General features: G+C 38.6%; 3 protein-coding genes across 8 annotated transcripts in view; all 3 read right to left on the bottom strand.

Annotated features, from left to right (window-relative positions):
- The window catches only part of zgc:154058 (Transmembrane protein 150A-like), a 28,125-nt gene extending 12,850 nt beyond the window's left edge, over positions 1-15,275 (bottom strand). The window contains exons 1-5 of one of the 6 annotated variants that reach the window (XR_008301408.1): positions 15,083-15,274; positions 14,668-14,830; positions 11,891-11,938; positions 11,193-11,279; positions 8,409-8,476 (exon numbers count right to left, since the gene is read on the bottom strand). Coding sequence is in view for 5 of the 6 variants with exons in the window: in XM_026939360.3 (XP_026795161.1) it covers positions 8,409-8,476; positions 11,193-11,279; positions 11,891-11,938; positions 14,668-14,741 (277 nt within the window). In the remaining variant the exon portion in view is untranslated. Of the gene's footprint in view, positions 1-8,408; positions 8,477-11,192; positions 11,280-11,890; positions 14,831-15,082 lie in introns of those variants that run through there. The other 5 variants (XM_026939360.3, XM_026939343.3, XM_053232429.1 and 2 more) reach the window with 5 other exon arrangements.
- A 1,804-nt stretch (positions 15,276-17,079) lies between these two features.
- ftr14l (finTRIM family, member 14-like) lies at positions 17,080-21,169 on the bottom strand. Its single transcript, XM_026942747.3, has 6 exons — positions 20,664-21,169; positions 19,815-19,910; positions 19,455-19,688; positions 19,175-19,334; positions 19,010-19,069; positions 17,080-17,822 (listed from the first exon to the last, which is right to left on the bottom strand). Exons 1-6 carry the CDS (start codon positions 21,078-21,080, stop codon positions 17,299-17,301), a joined length of 1,491 nt encoding a protein of 496 aa, XP_026798548.2. The 5' UTR covers positions 21,081-21,169; the 3' UTR covers positions 17,080-17,298.
- A 504-nt stretch (positions 21,170-21,673) lies between these two features.
- Positions 21,674-24,573, bottom strand: LOC117596455 (toll-like receptor 4). Its single transcript, XM_034301731.2, has 3 exons — positions 24,451-24,573; positions 24,101-24,267; positions 21,674-23,994 (listed from the first exon to the last, which is right to left on the bottom strand). The coding sequence occupies exons 1-3, from the start codon at positions 24,535-24,537 to the stop codon at positions 21,786-21,788; spliced, it is 2,463 nt and encodes an 820-aa protein (XP_034157622.2). The 5' UTR covers positions 24,538-24,573; the 3' UTR covers positions 21,674-21,785.
- Positions 24,574-24,618: the final 45 nt, after the last annotated feature.

Genomic DNA, 24,618 nt, shown 5'->3' with positions numbered 1-24,618 from the left:
CATTGCAGATCATCAAAGGTCAATGCTCTGAAGAGGCAAGGGTGTGTGCACATTTCCTAGAACTGACTTCTTATCCTGAGAAAGCTGGACGTGAAAAAAGGGGGTGAGAGGTTCTCTGTGACACATGCTGCTGTTGGCCATCATCATTTTCCTGTGTAGCACAAACCCCACCTCAGAGACAAATAACCCTGCATTTGACTCTAAACAAATGCAGCAGTCTTGCTTTCTCATGGTTTCCTCCCAGATGACTGAGAGGGGTCAGAGCCAGAGCCAGTGAATGAGGCAGTAAGACAGGAAAAGGCCACCAGGTTTATTCACTAGCCATCTCTCCTTCCTTCACTCTCCTTCTCCTTCTTAAAATGTTCTATTAAAAACTCATTCATGAATGTAATGTTATTTTAACAACAACAACAAATCATATGGTAGGTTGTTATAACTGTTAGGCACTTATAACTTACAAAAAGGGCTGCTTTTGTATGTGAATACAGTTCATTCATGTAGTTATGCTCTGATTGATTCCTGTTCATGGATGGCTATGGCCTTGTTGGGACTAGGCATGAAACGATACATTAAAGCCACGACACAAGATATATCCCAATACAGGGTTCACAAGGCAATATTGACACAAAACAGTATATTAAAAATTTTAATTTTAATTCATTCTGTAATGACACCAAATCAAACCACTGTAATATGAGCACCTCAGAGACAAATAACCCTGTGTTTGACTCTAAACAAATGCAGCCGTCTTGCTTTCTCGTGGTTTCGTCAAACTCAAATTCTGCATGGGCCACATCAGCATTTGTGTGAGACCTAGAAGGGCCGTAATCAAAGTCTCTTATTTATTTATTTATTTGTTTGTTTGTTTGTTTGTTTATTCATTCATTCATTTAACATATTCTATTGATTAATATATGGGCTCTGAAATTAGAATATGATGTTTCTATAGGAAAAAGAAAGGCTATCAGAAACTATTAAAGTGTATGGCCTATTAGGTAATAACAGTTTTTATGCTGACTATAATAAAAGTTTTCAGAGAATGCATTCCTTTGTTTCATAATAGGACAAACTTACACCTTATATTATAAATTCTGATCTACTTTTCTTTTGCAGTAAACTCCAGCAATCTACTTCACTGGCTCTCACCTCAATATCTGCTTATAATGTAGCTATATGGCTACCAGCCTTCAAACAGAAACAAGAAAAATGCATCATCCCAATTGACGAACCAGAAATGCACGAGTGTGTCACGCTTACCAGAACTGTACAGATCAGGACATGTGCCATAATGCATTCCTTATGATTATCTTAACTTTGTGCACTTTTAAGTAAACATGTTTGGTTCCCACTCGCAAACTTCGCACACTGTACTGTATGCTACTACCTCCTACTACTACTATTACCTCCTATCTAGTGTGTAAGACAAGGTGGAGCTCGTAATGAAAATTTAATGGAAATTAAACCTCAGGGAAGCAAATTTGTCTCGTCAGTATTTTGCGATATTCAAGACAACGAAATGCCTAGTTGTGACAGTTGTATCAAACTCTTTGACAGCTGTGCCACTTGACTTCCAAAATATCTAAACTTGGAACATTGTGAGTTATTATTGACTTGTTTTAAATCATAATAAAAATGGTTTGTACACTGTGGTGGCATGGCAACCCATTCAAAGTATATTCCAAGTATGCCAAGTATTACAAAGCTGCTTGAGGCATATTACGCAGTTCTCCCTTAAGCAATTCTCCAATTTAGCTTTACAGTGCTGGCAACATCTGCACTGCACCATCCTCTGCTTTGCTCAGGCAGCCACAGCTGATGCCATCTAACTGACCAAGCAAGGTTTAGTACACATTTGAACAAACCACAACATGAGTGCTAATAAAACTGTGGTAGCCACCCACTTGGCACATTAATTAGCCTGTTAAAGTTGATAAGACACATTTGTGGGTGGTGCCATTACATGGCTGTAACTTGCAGAGAGAAGACATTAGTTCTTTAACAGTGGAAAATTTTAAATTTACGGAATAACAGAAAAACATTCTTGTTTATTTCACATAGTCTACAGTGGCTTTGGAGAATTCAGACTCCTTCAGATTTTGCACACTTTATTGTGTTATAGATTTAATTTAAAATGGATTAAATTTAGGGATTTTTGTCCATTATTCTACACACTATAATCCATAAAGGAAGAATGGGAAAAACTCCCCAAATCCAGGTGTTCAAAGCTTGTAGAAATATACTCAAAGCTGTAAGCGCTGCCAAAGGTGCTTTTACAATGTTTTCACTTTGGCATAATGGATTATTATGTGTACACTAATAGCCAAAAAGTACATTTAATCCAATACAATAAAGTATGGAAAAAGTAAAGGGGACTGAATACACTATATGGCCAAAAGTAGGTTGACACCTGACCATCACACCCATATGTGGTTCTTCCCCAAACTTTTGCCACAAGGTTGGAAGCACACAATTGTATAAGATGTCTCTGTATGCTGTAAAGTTACAAGAGGCCCAAACCTGTTCCAGCAATGCTCCTGTGCACAAATCAAGGTTTATAAAGATGTGGTTTGCCAAGGTTGGTGTGGAAGAACTCGAGTGTCCTGTACAGAGCCCTGTTCTCAACCCCACTGAACACCTTGGGGATGAACTGGAATATCAACTGCACCCCAGGCCTCCTCAACCAACAGTATCTGAACTCACTAATGCTGTTGTGGCTGAATGGGGAAATCTCCACAGTCATGCTCCAAAATCTAGTGGAAAGCCTTTCCAGAAGAGTGGAAGTTATCATAACAGAAAGGGGGAATGTGGTGTTCAACAAGCACATGTGGGTGTGATCATCAGGTGTCCACAAATTTTTGGCCATATAGTGCACTTTCTGAAGCCACTGCATTAAAGGGCTTGGGAATCACTGACAGCACTGAGGAAGTATTATAGAGTTGGAAAAAACATTTCAACTGATCCTTCAGTCAAATTAAAAATACTGACAACACACACTTGTCACATTGGATGTAAACTTTTATGCTCATTAATAGCATCGTAAAAAAAAACAAAAAACAAATGTGTGGCCAAATGGGCAAGCGCAATACATACAATGTTAAGAAAATCATGGCAATTTAGGGCTTCCACATCTCTCTGTGTCTCTCTCAAAGCTGCCCAACTACACCCAGCGATCACACAGAATAAGGGAAAGAAGAGAGAGAAGCAGTATTTTAGGGTATGATGATAGGTTGCCTGTGTGTCTCCAGAGGCCTAGGTCAGCTCCTGCAGTGCTTTGTTATTGTGTTCTAATGTTGATGGATGTTTCCTACTGTGCTCCACTCATTTCAGCAAGAGCTCCACCACAGAGTGAAAAACAGTGATTATTATGTAACCTGCCATGAAAGGAGCACAAGCAGCTCCTCTAAGGAAGTCCTACTAGATATCTATACAAGCAGTGAGTGTATTAATTCTGCTAGTGTGTAGTGTCTCAACAGACTGGAAAACCACTCCTACAAAACCACTTCACAAGGTCTTCTCTACACAATGTAAGCACGAATACAAACCTGTATACACCAATCAGCAATAACATTAAAACCACCTGCCTAATATTGTGTGGGTCTCCTTTGTCCTGCCAAAACAGCTCTGACCCGTCAAGGCATGGACTCCACAAGACCTCTGAAGGTGTGTTGTGGTCTCTGGCACCAATATTTTAGTAGAAGATCCTTAAAGTCCTGTAAGTTGAGAGGAGGGTCCTCCATGGATTGGACTTGTTTGTCGAGCACATCCCATAGATGCTCGATCGGATTGAGATCTGGGAATTTGGAGGCCAAGTCAACACCTTCAACCCTTTGTCATGTTCCTCGAACCATTCCTGAACAATTTTTGGAGTGTGGCAGGGTGCATTATCCTGCTGAAAGAGGCCATTGCCATTAGGGAATACCATTGCCATGAAGCGGTGTACTTGGTCTGCAACAATGTTTAGATAGGTGGTACGTGGCAAAGTAACATCCACATAAATGCCAGGACCCAAGGTTTCCCGGCAGAACATTGCCCAGAGAATCATACTACCTCCGTCGGCTTGCCTTCCACCCACAGTGCATCCTGGTGCCATCTCTTCTCCAGATAACCGACGCACACGGATGTCCACATGATGTAACAGAAACTGTGATTCATGAGACCAGACCACCTTTTTCCACTGCCCCATGGTCCAGTTCTGATGCTCACGTGCCCACTGTAGGCACTTTCAGCAGTGGACAGAGGTCAGCATGGACTCTCTGACCGCTCTGCAGATACACAGCAAGCTGCGATGCACTGTGTGTTCAGACACCTTTCTATCATAGCCAGCATTAACTTTTTCAGCAATTTGTGCTATAGCAGCTCCTCTGTGCAATTGGACCGGACATGCTAGCCTTTGTTCCCCACGTGCATCATTGAGCCTTGGGTGCCAATGACCCTTTCGCCAGTTCACCGGATATCCTTCCTTGGACCACTTTTGCTAGGTACTAACCACGGCATACCGGGAACACCCCACAAGACCTGCCGTTTTGAAGATGCACTGACCCATTCATCTAGCCATCGCAATTTGTCCCTTGCCAAAGTCGCGCAGATCCTTACACTTGGCCCTATTTCCTGCTTCAAGAACTGACTGTTCACTTGCCGCCTAATATATCCTACCCCTTGACAAGTGCCACTGTAACGAGATAATCAATGTTATTCACTTCACCTGTCAGTGGTTTTAATGTTATGGCTGATTAGTCTAGGTTGATCTTTCGTGGAGATAAGCAGAATGGGTGATTGGGCAAACCACTCCGAAATGCACTCCAAAAACCAAAATGCAGGGAGAGTGACTTTCATGCTTACTCACTAACAGCTTAAGCTGAAATAACCATTTAATTATCTCTGGACTGGTAACCTATTGATATCAGCCTGAAACATGCTTCCCCCACACAGCATAACCAACTTTGACAGAACATGGGACTTACCAAGACATGACTAGACAAGCCTAAATTTCCCAGACTAACATCAATGACACTGCATTTTATTGTAATTGGTATGGAATCCAGGAACTCTATAATGTGGAATCTGATTGCCTAGGGTTAGTGTTTAGCTAGCTTGCATGTTCTAACTAGAAAAAGCAACCATTGTAGGTTAAAGGTTGAAAAACTGCTGTTTTTGTCTGTGGACAAAAATACCATCAAGTTTTTCCCTCTGAAACTCTCTGGCCTTGTGGTAAAAAGCTCTGCCATTTCAGGGCCATGTCTTCCTGCAATGTAACCATCTTACTGAACCACATCTTGACTGACTGGAAATATCAGTAACAGCAAGTATCAGTAAGTAGTCCTCCATGTTTTAGCAGAGACATCACTATTGGGCTAAACTGTGTCAAAGGTCATATTTCACCAGCAACACAACACAAAAGAGTTCTTAGTCCTGCAGCAAAATACACACCTGGCTGCCACAGACTCTGGGTATGTTAAATACCACTTTCCATGCAATACTGGACCTACACCCTGTTCTCAAGTGTGCATTGTGCAGTCAAATTTAGAAAATTTAGCAAGTCACAATATGACTGATAATGTGTGGATCAAGACTCATTTTGTTTCTCTTGGGACTGAAAAGCTACATTCACACTGCAGAAAGAACTGACTCAAATATGATCCTGTTCCTCATATATGCATTTGTTTTTGTTTTCACAACAGTGTGAACAGCAAAACTTACACTGGCCCTTATTTATCAACATTGCATAATGAACATAGAATATAAGCACATATGCAAATTCCACCAACAGCTTCCTTATTAATCAATTTCATTTTTGGCACGAATAAAATCTGAAGTGTGGATTAGTGTCAACATGATTTACAGTGAGGGAAAATAAGTATTCAGACACTTTTGTTTCTGTTATTTAATGAACTTCCAGTGTATATATCCACTTCAAATTTACACACAAACTGTACCCACACTTCCCTGTGGAAATGGCATTCATGAAACCCTACTTTTCCACACACAAGCAGCTGAATTACTGCCTAATTACTGAGTTCTTTTTTTTGTTTTGTCTTTTGTTCCGCACTTCGTTTTTTTAGCAGAGGAGTCTGCATGGGATGTAGGAACAGTGATGATTGTGGTGCAGTTCATTGCTTATTGTTCTCTGTGTAACTCCTGTTCCTGCTTTCAGGTCATCCTGCAACTATTTCTAGTAACTTCAAGTGTCCTCTCTCTCACCTTCCTTATCTTTAGGCTGAGAGCTTTTTGTGCAATCTTACATGGTGCACCTGTCCATGGTTCTATGGACTTCCATCCTGCATATTATTGAACCAACTGTACTGACAATTGGACTGTAGCTTTTTCCATTTGTGGGGTGTTCAGTAATGAACTTTAGAAAGCTCCTTCACCTTCACCATGATTGCTACTTGAAGTGAAATCTTCCAAATCAAAGGCAACATCTTTTATTATGATACCAGGTGCAATTTAAACAAGACCTTTTTGCAGCATTTATATCTAGAACTTAATTTTTTAATGTAACCTTTACATATACCGTGGATAAAAAAAGTCTACACACCCCTGTTAAAATTGCAGGTTTTTATGACGTAATAAACGAAACCAAAATAAACAATGTCAAATCTTTTACCACCTTTAATGTAATATAGCAGCCAACAAAATTGAAGTGAAAAACTAATAGAAATGTTTCATGAAAAAAAAGAAAGACAAAAAACTTACAATAACCTTGTTGTACAAATGTGCATGCCCTTTTATAATAACATTCATAAATGTTTGATAATAATATTTATAATAACATTCAAACTCATGTTCAAAAAGTAATTATCATATGAATTAAGTGATTCTGATTAATCTCAAATAAAGATTGTTTTTACAGAAAGCTGTTTCTGTAGGATTTTTTTCCTGATGTTTTCATCCAACTGCGAAGAGCTTACAAAGTATGTACGGGATCTCATCAGGAGAGAGGTACAAAAAATTGCCAGAACATTAGATGTACCATGGAACATTGTGAAGGTCATGATCAACAAGTGGAGAAAATGGAGCACCACAGTGACATTACCAAGAACAGAATGTCCTTCCAAAATCGACAAAAGGACAAGAAGAAAACTTATCACGGAGGCTGCCAAGAGACCAACGGCAACAGTAAAGGAGCTGCAGGAACATCTGGCAAGTAATGGTCACTCCCTGCATGTCTCTTGTATTCTTCACATTTCTGGGCTATGGGGTAGGGTAGCTAGGCAGAAGCCCTTTCTCACAAAAATAAATAAATAAATAAATACATTTATGGATAGCTGCTAAATACCAATTTACTTTGGCACAAAATCTGCAGGCCTCTGTTAGACAACTGAAAAAAGATTTTCACATTCCAGCACAACATCAACCCAAAGCACAAATCCAAGTCAGCAAAGGAATGGCTTCAGGAGAAGAAGATCAAAGTTCCGGAATGGCCTGTGGAATGACATGAAGAGGGCTGCGCACAGGAGATCCTCTCACAATTTGATAGATCTGGAGCATTTTTGCAAGGAAGAGTGGAAAAAATTGCCAAATCAAGATGTGCCAAGTTGTTAGAATCTTACCCCAAAAGACTGAATGGTGCATTACAAGCAAAACGTGCTTTAACAAAGTATTAGTTAAGGGCTGTGCACACATATGCAACCAGGTTATTGTAAATTTTTACTTTTTCTTTTTCACTTTGCTATATTTCATTAAACATGGAAAACAATCTGACATCTTGGTTTTGTTTTTTTTTCACATCACAAAACCCTGTAATTTCAACAGGGGTGTGTAGACTTTTTATATTCAATATATTCCCTAATAATGTTGATATTTAAACATATTTTTATGCTTATGCAGACATACTTTTTTGTTTATATTTACAAGTACAACTCAAAAGACATTATCAGTGTAAATTTAACATGGATAAATATACTGGAAGAACTATTTTAAATAACAAAAGCAAAAACATGTTTGAATTATTTCCCCGCACTGTATATACAGGAGGCACCATGAAGTGCTAACCTACATACAGAGTCTTGTGTACGCAGGCTATTCAAAAGCACTTCATATTGCGTTTCTGAGGTTATTACATACTTTCATATCAAGACTAACACATGCCACATGCAATTTTATTCAGTCTGGTAGTTTGATTTTCAGTGTCTGATTCATTTCTCAGTCATACACAAACTGGAACACGCACACAGGTGGACAGCTGTTACTTTTCATTTCTAGTATCAGAAAGGTATTTGTGGTAGTAGAAACATCCTAAATATAAAGTACAAGGTACTTATAGGCAGAGTTTTTTCTGCCTATGGTCTGTTATTATATTTAACTACTAAATTAAATAAAATCCAAACTGTTTTTGAAGGGATTAAAATGAGACATAATATCTTCAAATGACCTACACATGATGTCCTGCATAATAAACACATACTCACCCATGAAGGATCCTGTGCTGCAGATAAGGCTGAAGAAGCAGCTCTCTGGAGGTAGTGTGCCACACTTACTGCAAATAAACACATACCAGTGCAGGGGTTAAACACTGAGGCTCTCAAATCCAGGCTAGGAACTGTCCCTGAAGCATTTATTCACAGTCAGCACAGAATAAAGATAAAATATTATTAGCTCTGCACATACATTTAACAATACTCCATGAAAAAAATTTAAGGGCTGAAAACACAGACACACACAAAAAACCTAACTGGAATCCTGGGAAAAGTGCATTAACAGCAGAAGGAGAAAGAGTACAAAGGACAAAGGAGTCATCCAGCTATCAGCTCACACACCACAAGACAAACAAGACAGCACTAAAGAGGAGGATGCAAACCAGAATAAAAGTAGCTTTAAGTCAAATAAAATGAAGGTAAAATAAATCTGACTGACAAAAGTCTATCTAAAAATCATATCATACATCAAAATTTCCAAAAAATATATGTTCTATATTCACTGCAACACCACAATTCATTTTAAACAAAGGATTCTGTTGTAAGTTGCCAACCTATTGTCTTCCTTTTCATGATACACAATACTGCTCACATCCAAATTTACATCATTTACTTTTTTATATATAGGTCAAACAACATACAGTCTAAAAATACATGTGATATGGGCTTCCTAAATGTCTTCTGCAGACTCAAGTGTGCATGTATGTGTCTCTCACTGAGTCTGACCCTTTACCCACTTCACTACACCTCAGTGCCAGGAAGAGGGGATGCTGGGAATCTAGTATAAACACCCACCCAGTCTCTTCCACACACACCCAACCTTCATACCAGCAGGACACACAGTGGAATTGTTTTGCCTGGCAAGGGCTATCAAATTCCTTTGAAAAGTGTTTTGAAATTTTAATTACTTAAAAATTGATATAAATGCATTCAAATATTTACAGTATACTGCCACAGATAGAACAAAGAGCAGTCACGCTACATTATACACTCACTGGCCCCTTTAATAGGAACAGGAATAGGAATATTAGCTTAAACCACTTTCAACGTCACTCCCCACCATCCATTTGCACACGTACACATTCATGCAATTATCCAATCAATCAATCATGTGGCAACAGTGCAATGAATAAAATCATGCACATACAGGCCAAGAGCTTCCAATGTACTGAAACTAGACAGTGGAAGATTGGAAAAAGACCAGGAGACATTTATATCTTATCTTCAAACTGTCCAGTTTTGGTGAAGGTTTTAGCTCCTTTGGCCTCAGAAGTACTTTGCTTGTAGAGCTGATGACAGACTTTTGTTCCCATTACATATTTACTTCAGCTAAAGGTTTGATTTCTCTTATATTTTCAGTGTAGGATTTTCAGGAGGCTAATTAACCAAAGACATTTTTCATAACCTTTTTATCCATCTTCACCATAGGTGCAAAGCTGATTGTATATGTTCACTATATTCTTGATTAGCATAAAGGCGGCACTGAATCTTCATAGTTCACAGCATGATAAATAAAACAGCATTTGCAAATCAGCCACAGCAAGTTCCTGCTCATTGTAAAATGTACTTATATATAATGTCACTATAATTATATGGGGAAATAAAGTATGCCATAAATGCCATGCATTTATTTTAAGCCCTTGCCCTCATTTCACCAAAAAGTTCCAAAAGAATTGTGTTAAGTGATTAAAAATAAATATCATTGTACAGTTAAATTTGTTTTGACAGCGCTTGGTAAGCAGGCCCAGAACCATGTGCAGAAGCACTAGCCACCATCTCAACAGAAAACATCTCTCAGAATCCACACTAACTGTGACGCCAAGGTGCCAGAAAACATCACACTAAACAAATATGCTAGAATATTCCTGTGTTCCTGTTCACACTAGCTCTCGTGCTCTCTCTCATTCCCTACCTCTTACACACTTGTAACAGACTATTTGTCTGTTACAAAAAAACGTTATGGCAGGAAATGAAACAAGCGACATCTCAGGGAAAAAAGGGAAGAGAAACAGCATAAAAACCAGAAATGTGTTGACACTGTGTAGAAGGAATGTACATGACATGCAATAACTTTTATTATGTTCTCTTAATAACAACTCAAGAACCCTGTGACGTGCGAACCTAATGTCAGCATACTAAAGAAGAGAGTAATGCACAAATGCCTTCAAGTTAAAAGTGCACCTTTCCTTTGCATAAGCAGCAGACAAGAATATGATAAGGCAAATACACGTGGCTCTTACAAAGATCTGCTTTCATTGGTTACCTTTTGGGAAGTGGGTTCTCTATACTAGAGTAAGATAAAATAAAAGAGTAAGATAAGATAAAAATCTTACAGTGTAAAAAAAAAAAAAAATTACCTACTGCTGTGTGGTGAGAGCAAAAATAGATAAATAGAATTTAAAAAAAAAAGACTGAGCACTACATACAGGCCTACGCTACGCATTCATGTGAAATGTTTTCAAAGTTTGCCACTTGTCATCAAAAACTATAATATTTAATTATAATAATTGTAATATTTGTTCCTTATACCAACGCTCACAGCATGACACCTAGAACCTCAGTGGAAATCAGCCACAGCAAGTTCCAGTTGGAGGTTGTTAAATGTACCTACATGTCACTTTTAGGACCCATACTTTGTTCAATGTGTATTATTTAATGAGATAATAGATACTTTATGAAATTATGGTAAATATGCCATATATTACACCCATTTATTTAACGCCCCTTTCTGTAAAGAAGAGAGACCTTTTAACAATAATTAGGCTTTGTCAGACAGACCTGATGAGTGGCACATGGTCCAGAGTACAGCATAGTGTTGGTCCGCTCTGCATGGACAAATCTTCCTCACATGACTGATTATATAACCTGAAACACATTCACAGACAAATACAAAATCTAAGAAGTGTAAACAGTGTTGATTAAACTATTACGTGAACCATATTGAGCTCATCTGAGATCCATTCCTTACACAGCATGAACCTACACCAGGCAGATTATCCACTTTTTTTAATCAGACCATTTGTTTGTTACAATACAGAGCTAGGATGACTGCATTTTTATAGCCATGTCAGCAAAAACAAACCAAATAATTAGGGTTCTACCAAATTTACATCTGTGACAAATCACATCATTGACCACTTTCTCCTGAGTAATTGACAATTTACAGTGAAATGCAGTGACATTCAGAATATAGGAAAGCTGTGCCTTGTACAAATATTGCAATTTATATTGCAAAGTATCAAATATGCGATTTGATACTTTGGATGAAGCAAAGCATTATTTGGTTAACGTGGTTTGGGGTGGTCCCAGTAACCAATATCCGAGATAGCAACCTAACACACAAGGCACATATCTAGAGTAGATAAAGAGTTAACTGAAACGTATAACAGATTTTTGTAATAAATGGAATAGATGTTTCTGCACAAACAACTGTGCAGTGTACTGACATGTAAAGAATCATAAAGTCAGACTCTTACCAGTTATCCACAGGACAAACATGCTGGTTATACAGGGCCATGGCATACCTGATGTAAAAGACATAACAGCAAATTCATGAAGCAGGGGTGTTAGTAATGCTGTTGCTCAATGGCAGTATGCAGATTCAAAAATGAAACTTCTTCTCAAATACTTCTCGTCTCAAATACTTAAAACTACAAACTACAAATTTTGAGAAAGAACACATAAAGAGACACATAAATGAAAGATGATTACCACAAAAGGCATTTAAGAGTAATTACAATTTTGGCTAATTTGCTTGCTGTATTTTTTTGGAGAAAAGGTAAGTCATCTCGAGGATTTCAACTGATTTTACCTTTCACCAGCACTGTGTCAATATTTAAATCTTCTCTTGTGCTGATGCAGCAAGGTCACAGAATGTCCAGTCCAGAGTCATAATGACCCTCTAGTGATGTGAGTGAACAAAAGGGCATCAGATGGCAGTCAGTGCTTGGCTCCTGAATGTCTACATTCTCATTTTCATAAGACTTCCAAGGCAACATAGACAACATAAGGGACACGCATGTATATGCCCTCATCACCAAGCTGTCAGTGCATGTCTCATTTACCCAGCTCACATAATTTACATTTGTCCAGTACAACTGCATCTGACAGACTGCAGGGTCAGAAACAGGCTAAATGCCAGTTAGGGTTGTTTTCATCTCTCAGTGCATCTGTTTCTGTGTGTGTGTGTGTTTGTGTATGTATGTATGTATGTATGTATGTATATACACACAGTGGGATTCACTTTCAGACCCCACTACCATTAAACACTGAGTAAAACCGCATTTGGTAAATAAACAAACTCCCATCTGCCTCAACCGCTGTTGTGAATAATCACCCAAACTGTTACCAGGTCACCACTGACACCAACATCACTGGCCCAGCCATTTACCACAGACACTGTAGCATTGAAAGCAGATGGCTGAGTGTTGCTTTTTCAAGAGTAACAACACAGGTACGAAAACCTTATCTTTAATTGTGAGTTAAAAGCATGGATTTAGACACATTAAACATCAACCAAACCTCATGCCTCAGAGCAGGCCAGTCTGCATCATGTGCTGTAGACAAAACTCATAAACTACTCTGAAGATGGTGTGGGGGGTAAAGTTTATAAAAAAAAAAACACTCTGTTTTCAGTTAATTTACATATTTGTCTTACATACATGTTTAAAGTTTATGGATTGAACATTCTGCAAAGTATTAAACCGGCCTAAACAGATCTTCTGTCACAATAACAAACAATGAGAACCTGATACGGTCATGTGTCTCCCCTCTCTTCTAAATGCCTGCGGTTTTGGGACACCACATGTCAGAGATTCAAATCCAAAGAAAACTTAAATATAAACATTTCTGTAGACATTTAATCTAAATAGAATGGTTTCAAAAATACAGATCTAGGTCTAAATTATGCACACTAACAAACAAAACATTTGGTGGACTAACTGGGGGTTGAGCACTGAAGATTCTGTGAGCACTGGACCAAAAACAACTGCAATCTAATCTACAACACAGAATGTTGTAGCTGTATTTGAAGGACTGACATTTTCAATAAATCCCTCTGTACAGCCATAATTTCAGTTGTCTTTTTACCAGTAAACAGAATTCATCAACAGGAAGCAGTTCTTAAGGGCACAGCACAAGTTAGGCCCCGTTTTTTGGGAACCATCCTTCACTACTTGAGACGTGGAAAGCTCTGCTCGAGCTTGCCTGACAGCCAATGAGAAGTGGTTGACGTATTCTGGAAAGTGTGGGTAAGTGCTCCACCCCTGTGTTGTATTCCTTCTCCCATGTTTTACGTAACCATCCCTGCCTTGCAACATGAGGGAGACAGGGAAATCCCGAGTACATTTAGAAACAACGCACCAATCATAAATCCACTATAAGTAACTGGGGAGCATTCTAGTGGCGAGATAATTGTATACCGTTATCACAACGTAAAAGAAAAAGACAAAACTGTGTTTAGTGTTTACCTCCTAGATCTGCATTGCAAGTGATGAGAAACTCTAGCTCATAACTCATAACAACCCGCTGCCCTCTATAACACCTTTACCCTAAACTCTTGATTACTGCTGTGGCCTATTCTTCCTCACAGTGCATGTATCTCCTCCTTCCTCTGAGACTGTATCTCATAATGCCAAGGCAGCTTTATATATAAATATCTGCAGGTCTAGGATTGTATCAGCATTGTTATCCACACTGATGTCTCTTTTCACATTCTGACCGCCTAGATAAGCTAGAGTTACAGGTTTACATCTACATCAATAACACCCAGCAATGATATTACCATGTTAATAACAGTGTAATATCTCACATTAGAAGTGTCAAACAATATGCCCTGGGCTACATAAAACCCATCACACAAAAGTGATTTATAACAGTTCCTGTGTCAGGACATCTCAAATCTCATGGCTACAAGAGGTCATCTATACACAATTGTAAAATTACTCAGTATGGATCCCATTCCTGACAAGCCATTTACAAACTCTTCTCTAGATTGTACCTCATAACCTAACCACAAGATTAAAAGCTTCTAAGATTCAATTTGAAGCATAACAGTTACAGCAGGAAGCATACACTGCATTTATTCTAACAAATATCCAAGAACAAGTCGGTTTAGAGATAGCCAATAGCAGGCATGCACGTTTGTTTTCATACTCCACTCATGCATCCTAAGAGGCAAAAGCAACATAAAGTGCTAATATTTGGACAGTGTTAGATGTACACAGTGTGTGTCTTGGAACACAGGGGCACTCACACAACCCAGATGCCGGTGATGGTGAGGACGGGCAGGCTGATGGGCAGGATCATCCACCCCGACATTACCATCATGTCCTCTGGCTGAGTCTCCAGCCTCGCGCCTCCGCCTCATCAACATTCACGTTTCACTTCATGGCTGTGCTCATCACCGACACCGCGACCTGTACAGCAGGAGAAAACGAGCTCACACACGAGCAGCACAGACATGACACGGCTAGCTTCTTTCCCACACGTTTGCGTTTAGCATGGGTACATTACAGCTACAGCACAGCAAGGAAAAATGTCTCAAATCCACTTAGAAGGACAGAGAAGCCAACTTCTCAAAATATCTTCCTCAGAGCCAAAAAAAAAATGCTAACCGACTTGGAGCAGCCATACAAGCCAAGTGTGAGTCGTGTATTTCATTATCTTACCTCGTCCCACTCGGGTAACCGTTTTCTCTTCCACCTTTCCACTCCTAAATCTTAAGGAGCACACAGGACCAGTGAGTTATAGTCAAACACTCAGGAATTCTGTGCCGTTGTACACCGTTTTCCCGCTTGCACACCTCTAACCTTACAGTGCTTGAGTGAGTGAGTGAGCTTCACTGAGCTGTAGCACAGTTCCAGGCAGCAGCTGTGCGGCGCTGCTCAGCTCCGCCCCTCACCCCTCGCCCCGCCCCTCGCCCCGCCCCTCGAGCTAACGTTAGCGCATCTGCACCTCACAGCTTCTCTTCACTACGTCTTTCAGCTACACTCTTCGCCCGTTGTGTGTTTTTTTTTTACTACTACCATTTTAAAAAGGGGCAGAAAACCTCACCCTGTTCTTCAGGACATAGCTGGTCATGGGGAGAACATACAAGGTGCATTTTAATTTCTTTGCATTTGTGGGGTTGTATGTGTTATGACCTTCAGTGTACAAATAGCAGCTGCTGTAAGACATACCTGCTCTTCATGTGCCACAAACGTGACACTGTATCACGTGACCGTGGATGTCCCTGTTCACTGCGTGTTTGACTGCTTTCACACCCTGTGACAGTATGATCACTGCTTCTGTGCCTTCTCTGCCACTCCAAACACACTGTCAGAAACCTAAATGCAAGTCACTGACCTTCTGCCCACACAGTCTCGAGATGCTAAATCAGGACTCATCAAGACAAATCACACTATCCGTGTTTTATCAGGTTTTCATAAGACAAAAAGATCTGACGACGTGAACATAAGGTACTGTGCAAAAGTCTTAGGCACCCTATTTTTTTAGCACAAACTTTGTTACAGATTTTTATTTTGTGACTTCTACATTGTTGATTCAGTACAAAAACGTTTTAGATTTCCAGACATTAGTTTTCCAGCACAAAATTAAATGTTACAGAAAAATGTTAAGCAGCATATTACATAAAAGACACTTTTCAGACAAAAAAAAAACATAATGTAGGCTGCTGGGTTTTGCTGCAAAAATAAGAAGCGAGTGTGACAGTCAAAGTCTCCAGAAGAACTGTGGCTGCTTCTGCAAGATGCTCAGGAACACTTACAGCTCATTTCCTTGAGACGACTATTTAAAAAAAAAAAAAAAAAAAAAAAAAAGCGAAGGATCGTCACAACAAATATTGACTTTGTTTCATTTATTACTGTTTACTGCTGTTTATAGTATTTTTTAGTGTAGAAACATTTAGTTTCATTATTTTTGCTCTACAGCATTTCTTTGCATGTGCCTAAGGCTTTTGCACAGTACTGTATATGCAAAGTATTAATCCACGTGCAATGATACATAATTAGCTAGATCTGTGCATAACGCAAGCATCTGTTGTACTTACAGTTATCCTCATATAGACTGATTTTAGCAGTGCTAAAATTAAGGGTTATTAGTCTGCATTTTAAGGTGGAATCAAGTATAGCTCCAAATAAGTGCTCATATATCCATTTGTAGAAAATACAAAATTTAAATTGTTTTTACAAAGCTATAGACCTGTCTACTGTACTTTACAGTTTACAGACTTTACTTGAAATTTAGAGGTTTGAGGTTGCTTTGACTTTGACAGTACATTTAGTAAGAAACATTCTCATTTTGCTCTAATGCATGCACATTTATGCATGTAGGCCAAGTTCAAAAAGGCCTTCTCTGTAATTTGGAAAATTGCAGAAGGAGCTCAGCTGAGTTGCTATGGTGGACTTGTAAACATTGATGTTGAATTTGTAAAGAAGGTAAATTAAACAAATCTGACTAAACCTCTGAATAATTGACTGGAGCATATCATTTATTAGATTTATATTTCAATTTCTTAAGGTAAATTATGTGGATATGATAGCTAATGTAAGGAGAAAATATACCAGAAAAGTTGCTAAACAGTGGGTAAAAAATACCCACCAGTAAAGATAACTAGAAAAGGTCTCACAGAAAAAGTGCACAAGCATGCAGTGAGTCAAAGATCAAATCAGAAATGCATTAATTTATTTGAACTTAATTTGGATTTTTAAATCAGTAACAAAGAGATCGAATAACACCATCTAGTGGTTTTGGTGTAGTAGCTGTGGTATCATCATTCCTTCAGTTGTTTACAGTGTGGTTATAGAGGCATGGCCTTTGAACGACAATGAACAACCTAAAGTCGTTTACAAAATATTCCCAGTGTATTTAAATATATAAAACATTTTTACAGTATCTTTACAGTACTTCCATAGCCCCAGACTCCAAAGCCTGCATAGACTGGCTCAGTGAATGAGGTATGTACTCTGTGGAGGAGAGTCATTGTGTCTGAGATGCTATAAAATGCCAGGGTTGCAGCCTTGTGGTCTAAATACACTCCTATTTTTGAAGAAATAGGCAATGGTACAGAGATACGTTTACTGCGGTGCATGAAGGTGCATTTAGACTCAGAGCAGTACAGACTCCAGGACTTGTCACTCCAGCCAAAGCTGCAAGCATTGTCACTGCCCTTCCTGCTTGCTTCCTTATAAGTTACGGCTATGTCCACTTCTGTACCGCTCCATTCAATCTCCCAGTAGTAACGGCTGCCAGTCATACCCTCCTTGCACAGCACCTGCTGCCAGTAGTCGTACCTCTCTGGGTGCTCAGGGTATGATTGGTGTTCACTGCTCATCTGCACTACTGTGTTTCCCTTGGACAGGTGTAGGTTCGGGTGAGCTGTTAGAGGATCCAGGGAAAGCTGACTGTAATCTGCACAGAAAACAGCACAGCAAGTGATGGCTCATAACCAGCATTCTGCAGTTTTATTGTAAATGTGCTCACATGAATGCTTACATATATATATATATATATATATATGCATATACAGTTTGGCTTTTTCTCCCAAAATAATTGCTTATAACATGAATTTGGGTATATACTTGTAGTTTCCTAACTAGGTTCACAGTTTAATTTGCCATGACCTGTTGAGTGCTGTGAATACATTTGAGCCATTCAGCTATTGTTTTGTCTTGTTGCACAACAGCATGAGTGACATTTTATCTGGAATCTGTGGAATTTTGTTGAATAGCATCTTCTGTCTATAAATCTGGTCTGCAAAACCGACCTGCAACTTTAATCATGACTAATCTGTCAATGTAATAAAAGAACACATTCAAGAATTACATCAAGTGCTGCCATTTTGAACAAGCGCCAAACATATTATAGGGCATTGGGGGGCGCTAATAACTAACAAAAGATGATGTTTTATGTGCGAATCATACTAGACCCTGTATAACTGGATTCAGATGGCTGGAACATTGCCAAGGCTCTTAATGTGTGACAAAATGAAACCGAGACATTTGTACCACTTGAGCTCCAGATGTAGCCTAACAAGAACAGGGTTGTTCAGTAGTAAAGGTGTTAGGGATACCAGTCAGAAGGTCATCAGTTTGAATCCCAGTGAAATCAAGTTGCCCTTGAGCAAGGCCCATAACAATCACCTGCTGCAAGGGCTGATCATGTGCTCCTACCCCAGCTTCCTAACAAGCTAGTTATGCAGAGAATTTCACTGTGCAGTAGTATTTGTTTATGTAACAGTAAAAGGCTTTCTTTCTTTCTTTCTTTCTTTCTAACATAAATGTTTCTCATTTTTCTCAGTTTCTAGTCCCAAGGCCATACAATTGTCCCCACCTGTCCCTCTACCCTTACTTTGAGACTCCCCTGTTTCACATGATTTTCTTGTTTTAGTTACATTAAAAATACTTATAAGTGGCTTGGTTTTGAATTTATTAGGGTGTATGTCCTGAATACTTGCACTTGTCAACTTAATGTCACTCAGGCTGTGTTTAACCAAACTATTGGTTTCTGGTTTATTTTCAGACTTTTATAAATTTCACTAAAACTGGCTGTGTTCTAGTATGTAGTACATTTTGACTGTAGTGAATAAAACAACTTACGCTTTAAAAAGTCCTCTCTTGTTTTTGGTTCCAGAATCTGCAGTATTTGAACTTCTCTTACTGTAAAGAAAGTGAAAAGTCACAAATGTTTTTATATGATAAATCAGGTACTCATAAAACACTTAAAAGGAATAATTTACATAAATTGTGCTGTATTTCACCAACCTGCTGATGAGATCTTGTTCAGTTCTCCCTTGCTTGCATCTTCTACTTGAATCTTAAGCTCAGAGATTGCTTTCTTAACTTTATCAAAAGAGTGAAGTGGGGCCAGTGTCACTTTGGACAAGTCTTCATATCCTGAGGGTGCAGAAAGAGCCTGCCAGCTCTATTGCCAGAATAGAGTTGATTTTATGGTAATGACTATGTAATTATATCTCATACATATCTCACAAAAAAAAACCACAGTTGCAACCATATTTTCTGATTGATATGTAGGAACCCATACCTGTAAGAAATGAATGTGATCTTCGGACTGAGAAAGCCTCTCCAGGTCATTGTGTTTCATCCTCAGTAATGTGATTTCTTCCTCCATTCGGCTCAGGTGTCTCTCAGCCTGAGTCATCAGGGCTGTTTCTTGGGCCCGGATCAACTCCTTCACATCAGTGTACCTCCTCTCTAGAGCTTGCATCAACTCGGTGAATATTCTCTCGTTTTCCTCCAACACACTCTGAGATGAGTGCTGTGGAGAATCGGCAAATGAGAGTTTAGTTGGGGTAATCGAGGTTAAATAATATATAAACGCAGTATGGCAGCAATAAGAAAAACAGAGTAGAGTGCATTCCACAGGTTCCTGTTAAAGCCCCACCTTTAAAGACTCTGTAGCCTGCATCAGATCTTGCCATTTCTTTACTCTCTCATCAATCTTCTGCTGAGAGGACATCAGTTTAGCACTAAGCTGTTTCTGCAAGAGTAAAAAAGCGCTTATGTTTACTGGGCATCATCACATGAGGATCACATGTGTCTTAGCAATGATGCATGTAAGGTTGAAATATCTAAAGAAGAGCTATTACAATATTATTATTATTATTATTATTATTATTATTATTATCTTACATTGACATATTAAAACATTAGATATCAGGCTACATTTTTAATATGTACATCTTAAAGAAGAGCTATTACAATATTATTATTATTATTATTATTATTATTTTAAATTGACATATTAAAACATTAGATATCAGGCTACATTTTCAATATGTACATCTTAATAAACATAATAAGAGATGTTCTAGTAGAGTATCTAGTAGAGTATGGTGCCACCGTCTGTCAGGGTTCAAGGAAGGCATGCATCGAGACTCTTCTCTGTTCTGGCACCAAGGTGGTGGAATGAACTTCCCCTAGATGTCTGAACAGCTGAGTCACTGGCAGTCTTCAAACGACGTCTAAAAACGTATCTCTTCATGAAGTACTTAAATTAGCACTTACCAAAAAAAAAAAAAAAGAAAAAGAAAATTGTATTGTCTGAGCGCTTGTCTATTACCTCCCCAACAGAGTTTTTGGACTGATGGTATTCCTAGTTTGTGACCTAGAGAGTCAGTATCAGAATGTATTTTTGATAGACTTCAAAGCACTTTTGTAAGTCGCTCTGGATAAGGGTGTCTGCCAAATGCCATAAATGTAAATGGAAATGTATCGTAGAAGAAATACTCACCTGCTTCTCTGTCCTCTCAGCTGCAGCTGAGACAATGTCGTGTTTTTTGTGTTCATCCATGATGCACAGAACACAGACACACATCTGATCAGAGCGGCAGAAGACCTCCAGTAGTTTGTCATGTTCGGCACAGATCTTTTCCTTCAGCTGACCCGTTGCTGTCACCAACTTGTGCTTCATCAGCGCTGGGTATTCATAGTGAGCCTGCAGATGAGTCTCGCAGAACGAGGTCAGGCATGTTAGACAGGACTTCACAGCCTTCATCTTTTTCACCAGACAGAAATCGCAGAGTACATTTCGTTGGCTGTTCCGGCTGTTGGGTCTGGGGTTGCTGTATTTTCCATAGGTCTCAGATCTCTGGGACTTTCCGAGAGAGCTATAATGGCTCTGGTCTGCCACACTGCTACGTCGAGACATTTTGATTCCTCTGTGGAAATGCACAGGCTAGATCTCTGAGTGTGGGTAGTTTCAGTGAAACTGTTGTGTGACAGGTTTTATATGGGAGAATGTGAACAATGAAGTATGTCTAGGATAAACCAGTATGCCTTGTTGGGTTTCAAACCTAGAGGGTGTGTCGTGATGAAACATCATTCTGACACCAACAAAATGTTTAGAGAAGGAATGCGACAGTTAATTTCCATATATTCAATTTTAAATACATTCCAAAGATATTTGGTTCTTATTAAAGTGAAGTAAAGATATGGTTTTGCATTTTCAAATGTTATCAAAAAAGCTGGAACTAAGGTGACTTTAGGCTGTACAAGAGGTGGAGAAATATAAAGGGAATTTTTTTCTGCTTGAAATCTTTATTAATATGGAAGAAATGTCTTCCTACTCTGTGTTATCTAATGACTGAGTAATGTTCAAAAACAGGCAGAGTCTATTTCTAACAGTAGGAAACAACCTGTGTTGCACACATTATGTACTCTAAACATCTATATCACCAGCTGGAACTATTACTGCTAATGAAAGCAGATTTCTGTACAATGAATACAAAGCAAGAATGTATGAGCATTATGAGCTTGTAAAAATTTATTAAAGTATTTAAAAAAAAAAGAAAAGAAAAAAGGCTTCACAATAATTGAAAGCATAAAATATGTTAAAATATTAGAACAAAGCCTACTATTTTCTTGTGATCACAGCTTTCCTAAGACGAATCCAGAATCTCATGTTATTTATTGGGTTTCCACTCCACTTTAGATACGTATTGTTTTTCAGGTGCTTATGAAGACCAAACACCTTCTTTGACTTCTCCTCCACATCTTCTAGAATGATGATGATGATGTTAGCATTGCCTTGCATCACTAGCCAAGACTGCGCCACTTCAAATTCAAAACGACACCAGGCACTCTCAACGAAGTGTTTAGATACAACCACAATAATTTTACGACTACCCATGATGCCTTCATCTATAATGTTGGAGGTAATGGCCTTGCCAGCTTCAAAGTCCCGCACATGAAGACAAAGGTGAATGGGTGGACTCCCATTTTCCAGATTTTCCACCAGTTCATCCATTACCCATGATTCATCTTTGCTGGAGTAGATAACAAAGGCATCATAAGAACATTCCTGCTGTCTGGAGGCCCTATAACCTCTTAGCAGGACATAGCCATATCGCAGATAAAACTGAAATTTGTAGGTCAAAACTGATACAATAACAAGAAAAGTGACAGCACATATGCATAACACAATTGTCAGTCTTCTGATATGTACACAGCCTTCAGTGTCAAAGTCAATAAGTCTAATTTTTGAATCTGATGATACTGTTTTACATAAAATATTATAAGACTGAGGAAATATTTTTTGGTGTTTTATTATCCACAAAATAAAATCTGTTTGGGTGCAGAAGCAACTGATTGGATTAGAAGATATGTCAAAAACAGAGAGGTTCGCTGGTATATTTTGGAGCGTATTAAGTTTAATAACAGAAATACTATTTTGGTCTACAGCTAGCCATGTTAGACTTTGTAGATTTGGCTGTGTCAAAAAATCCAAAACCATCAAGTTGTTTCGACTAAGAAGTAACTGGCTAAGCTTCTGGAGGTTTCTGAACGCTTTACAGTCTATTCGATCAATGCCACAGTGTGACAGGTCAAGAACCTCCAAAGCTGTAAGATTTTCAAATAAATAAGACAGTGTATTTCCCTGGAAAGTATTGCCTGCTATTTTCAGTATTTTAAGACTCTTAAGCCCATAGAAACATACGTAGCTACTAAAAGTAGTTCTTGTGTATGAAAGGTCTAAATATTTTAGATACTTCAAATTTTGTAAGACTCCAAATTGTCCAATTAGATCTAGTTTTGTTTGATGGAAATCTAATACCTCAATCAATCCAAGATAGTAAAATGGTTTTTCATTCAACCATATATTTGCGTTAAGACTTAGATTCACGTGGCGAACATTTGGCGTGTCTCTGAAATAACAGGAACAACAATCTTGTAATATCAATTGGTTTCTACTCAGGTCCACATGCTGGAGTTTGGGCATGTCACTGAGACCGTGAAATAACATTGCATTGTTATCAACCACCACCAATTTTTCTAAGGAATGTGCATGTGAAAGGTCTGGGAATATCGATAAATGATGGTCACCTATGTATAGTTCTTTAAGTTGATGAAATGGTACATGTTCCATGCCTGTAAGAGCTCCTCTTCTCAGAGTGATCTTCGTTGCATTGACCATGCAGTGGAACATGTTAATGTTAAAAGGTGACCGTTCTTTTTGGAGATAATATATTTCTGTGAAATGTATCAAGCACAGACCAGCAAGATAATCAGCATCTGATATCTTTATCACTTGGCTTAGTCTGTAGTTTCCTATAATGAGTTTTCCAACATTAAGACCACTGAGAGCTTTTAGACCATACCTCATTGCATCAAATGAAACGAAAGCACTCTGTATGTTAAGCTCTTTTAGGTAAATGTCCTTAAATACTCCTGGTTCGATATGTAATATTGGGTTGCTGGAGAGTATTAGAGTGATATTTCCCCTCATCTCTCGCAGTACAGCCGTGTGATTTACTTTTATTCTGGATATGTTATTTGCATGCAGGTCCAGTACGCAGAAGTCTTTAAAGTTGATCATGAATGGTGGAAGAGCAATTGTTTGAATCTTGTTACTTCCAGCTTTTAGTTCCTGAAGCTTGGTGAGATTGTTGAACTGCACATTTAAAGACAGCAGGCCAATGTCCACGAGAACTAATCTCTGTAATTTATGTAATGAGTTCAAGCTGTCAGGTGCTATGTATGAAACGGGGTTTCCAGTAAGAATTAGAGTAGTCACATTCTTCACATTGTGGAAAGCATCATCAGCAATGTACTGGATTTGGCATCTGAAAGGCCAAAACGTACAAAAAATATTGTTATTTTAATATATATTAAAAGTAAGAAGAAGCATTAGTGTTAAGCAATGATCATTACATGGACAGAACTCTTTACCTTGTGAGATCCAGGACCTGCAAATCATTCAGTGGAGGAAACAGATGCTTTTGTAAAGAAGGCAACAAGTTAAAACTGAAGTCCAGTGTCTCTACAGATGAAGGAATACTGCTAGGTATATAGGTGAGATTCCTTCCTTCACATGAATAGTGTCGATTGTTTCTAATCTGTGTGCCAAAATGATATGGATAAGATTGGTAAGATTTGACTCTTAAGTACTCACTCACTCTTACGACTCACATTTAAGTACATTGTATTTTAAATGTGCACTTTAACAGACATAGACAAATAAGCAAATACAGCAATCATTAAAATGACCAAAATCTTACAGTGATGACTTTATAACATACCTTTGTGCACTCCTCTCCATTTCCATTCTGGATGAGAAGGAAGAATATGAGGGGGAATATTCCTCCATCTATACAAAAGACAGTCATATTATTAAGAAAGTATGATCAAAATCTTTCTGTGACATCAAACTGAGTGTGAATCACAGTTAAGGAAGTTCACATCACACG

Source organism: Pangasianodon hypophthalmus, chromosome 3 (assembly GCF_027358585.1).
Source record: "Pangasianodon hypophthalmus isolate fPanHyp1 chromosome 3, fPanHyp1.pri, whole genome shotgun sequence".
Lineage (NCBI taxonomy): Eukaryota > Metazoa > Chordata > Actinopteri > Siluriformes > Pangasiidae > Pangasianodon > Pangasianodon hypophthalmus.
This window is presented reverse-complemented; position numbering and strand designations above follow the sequence as displayed.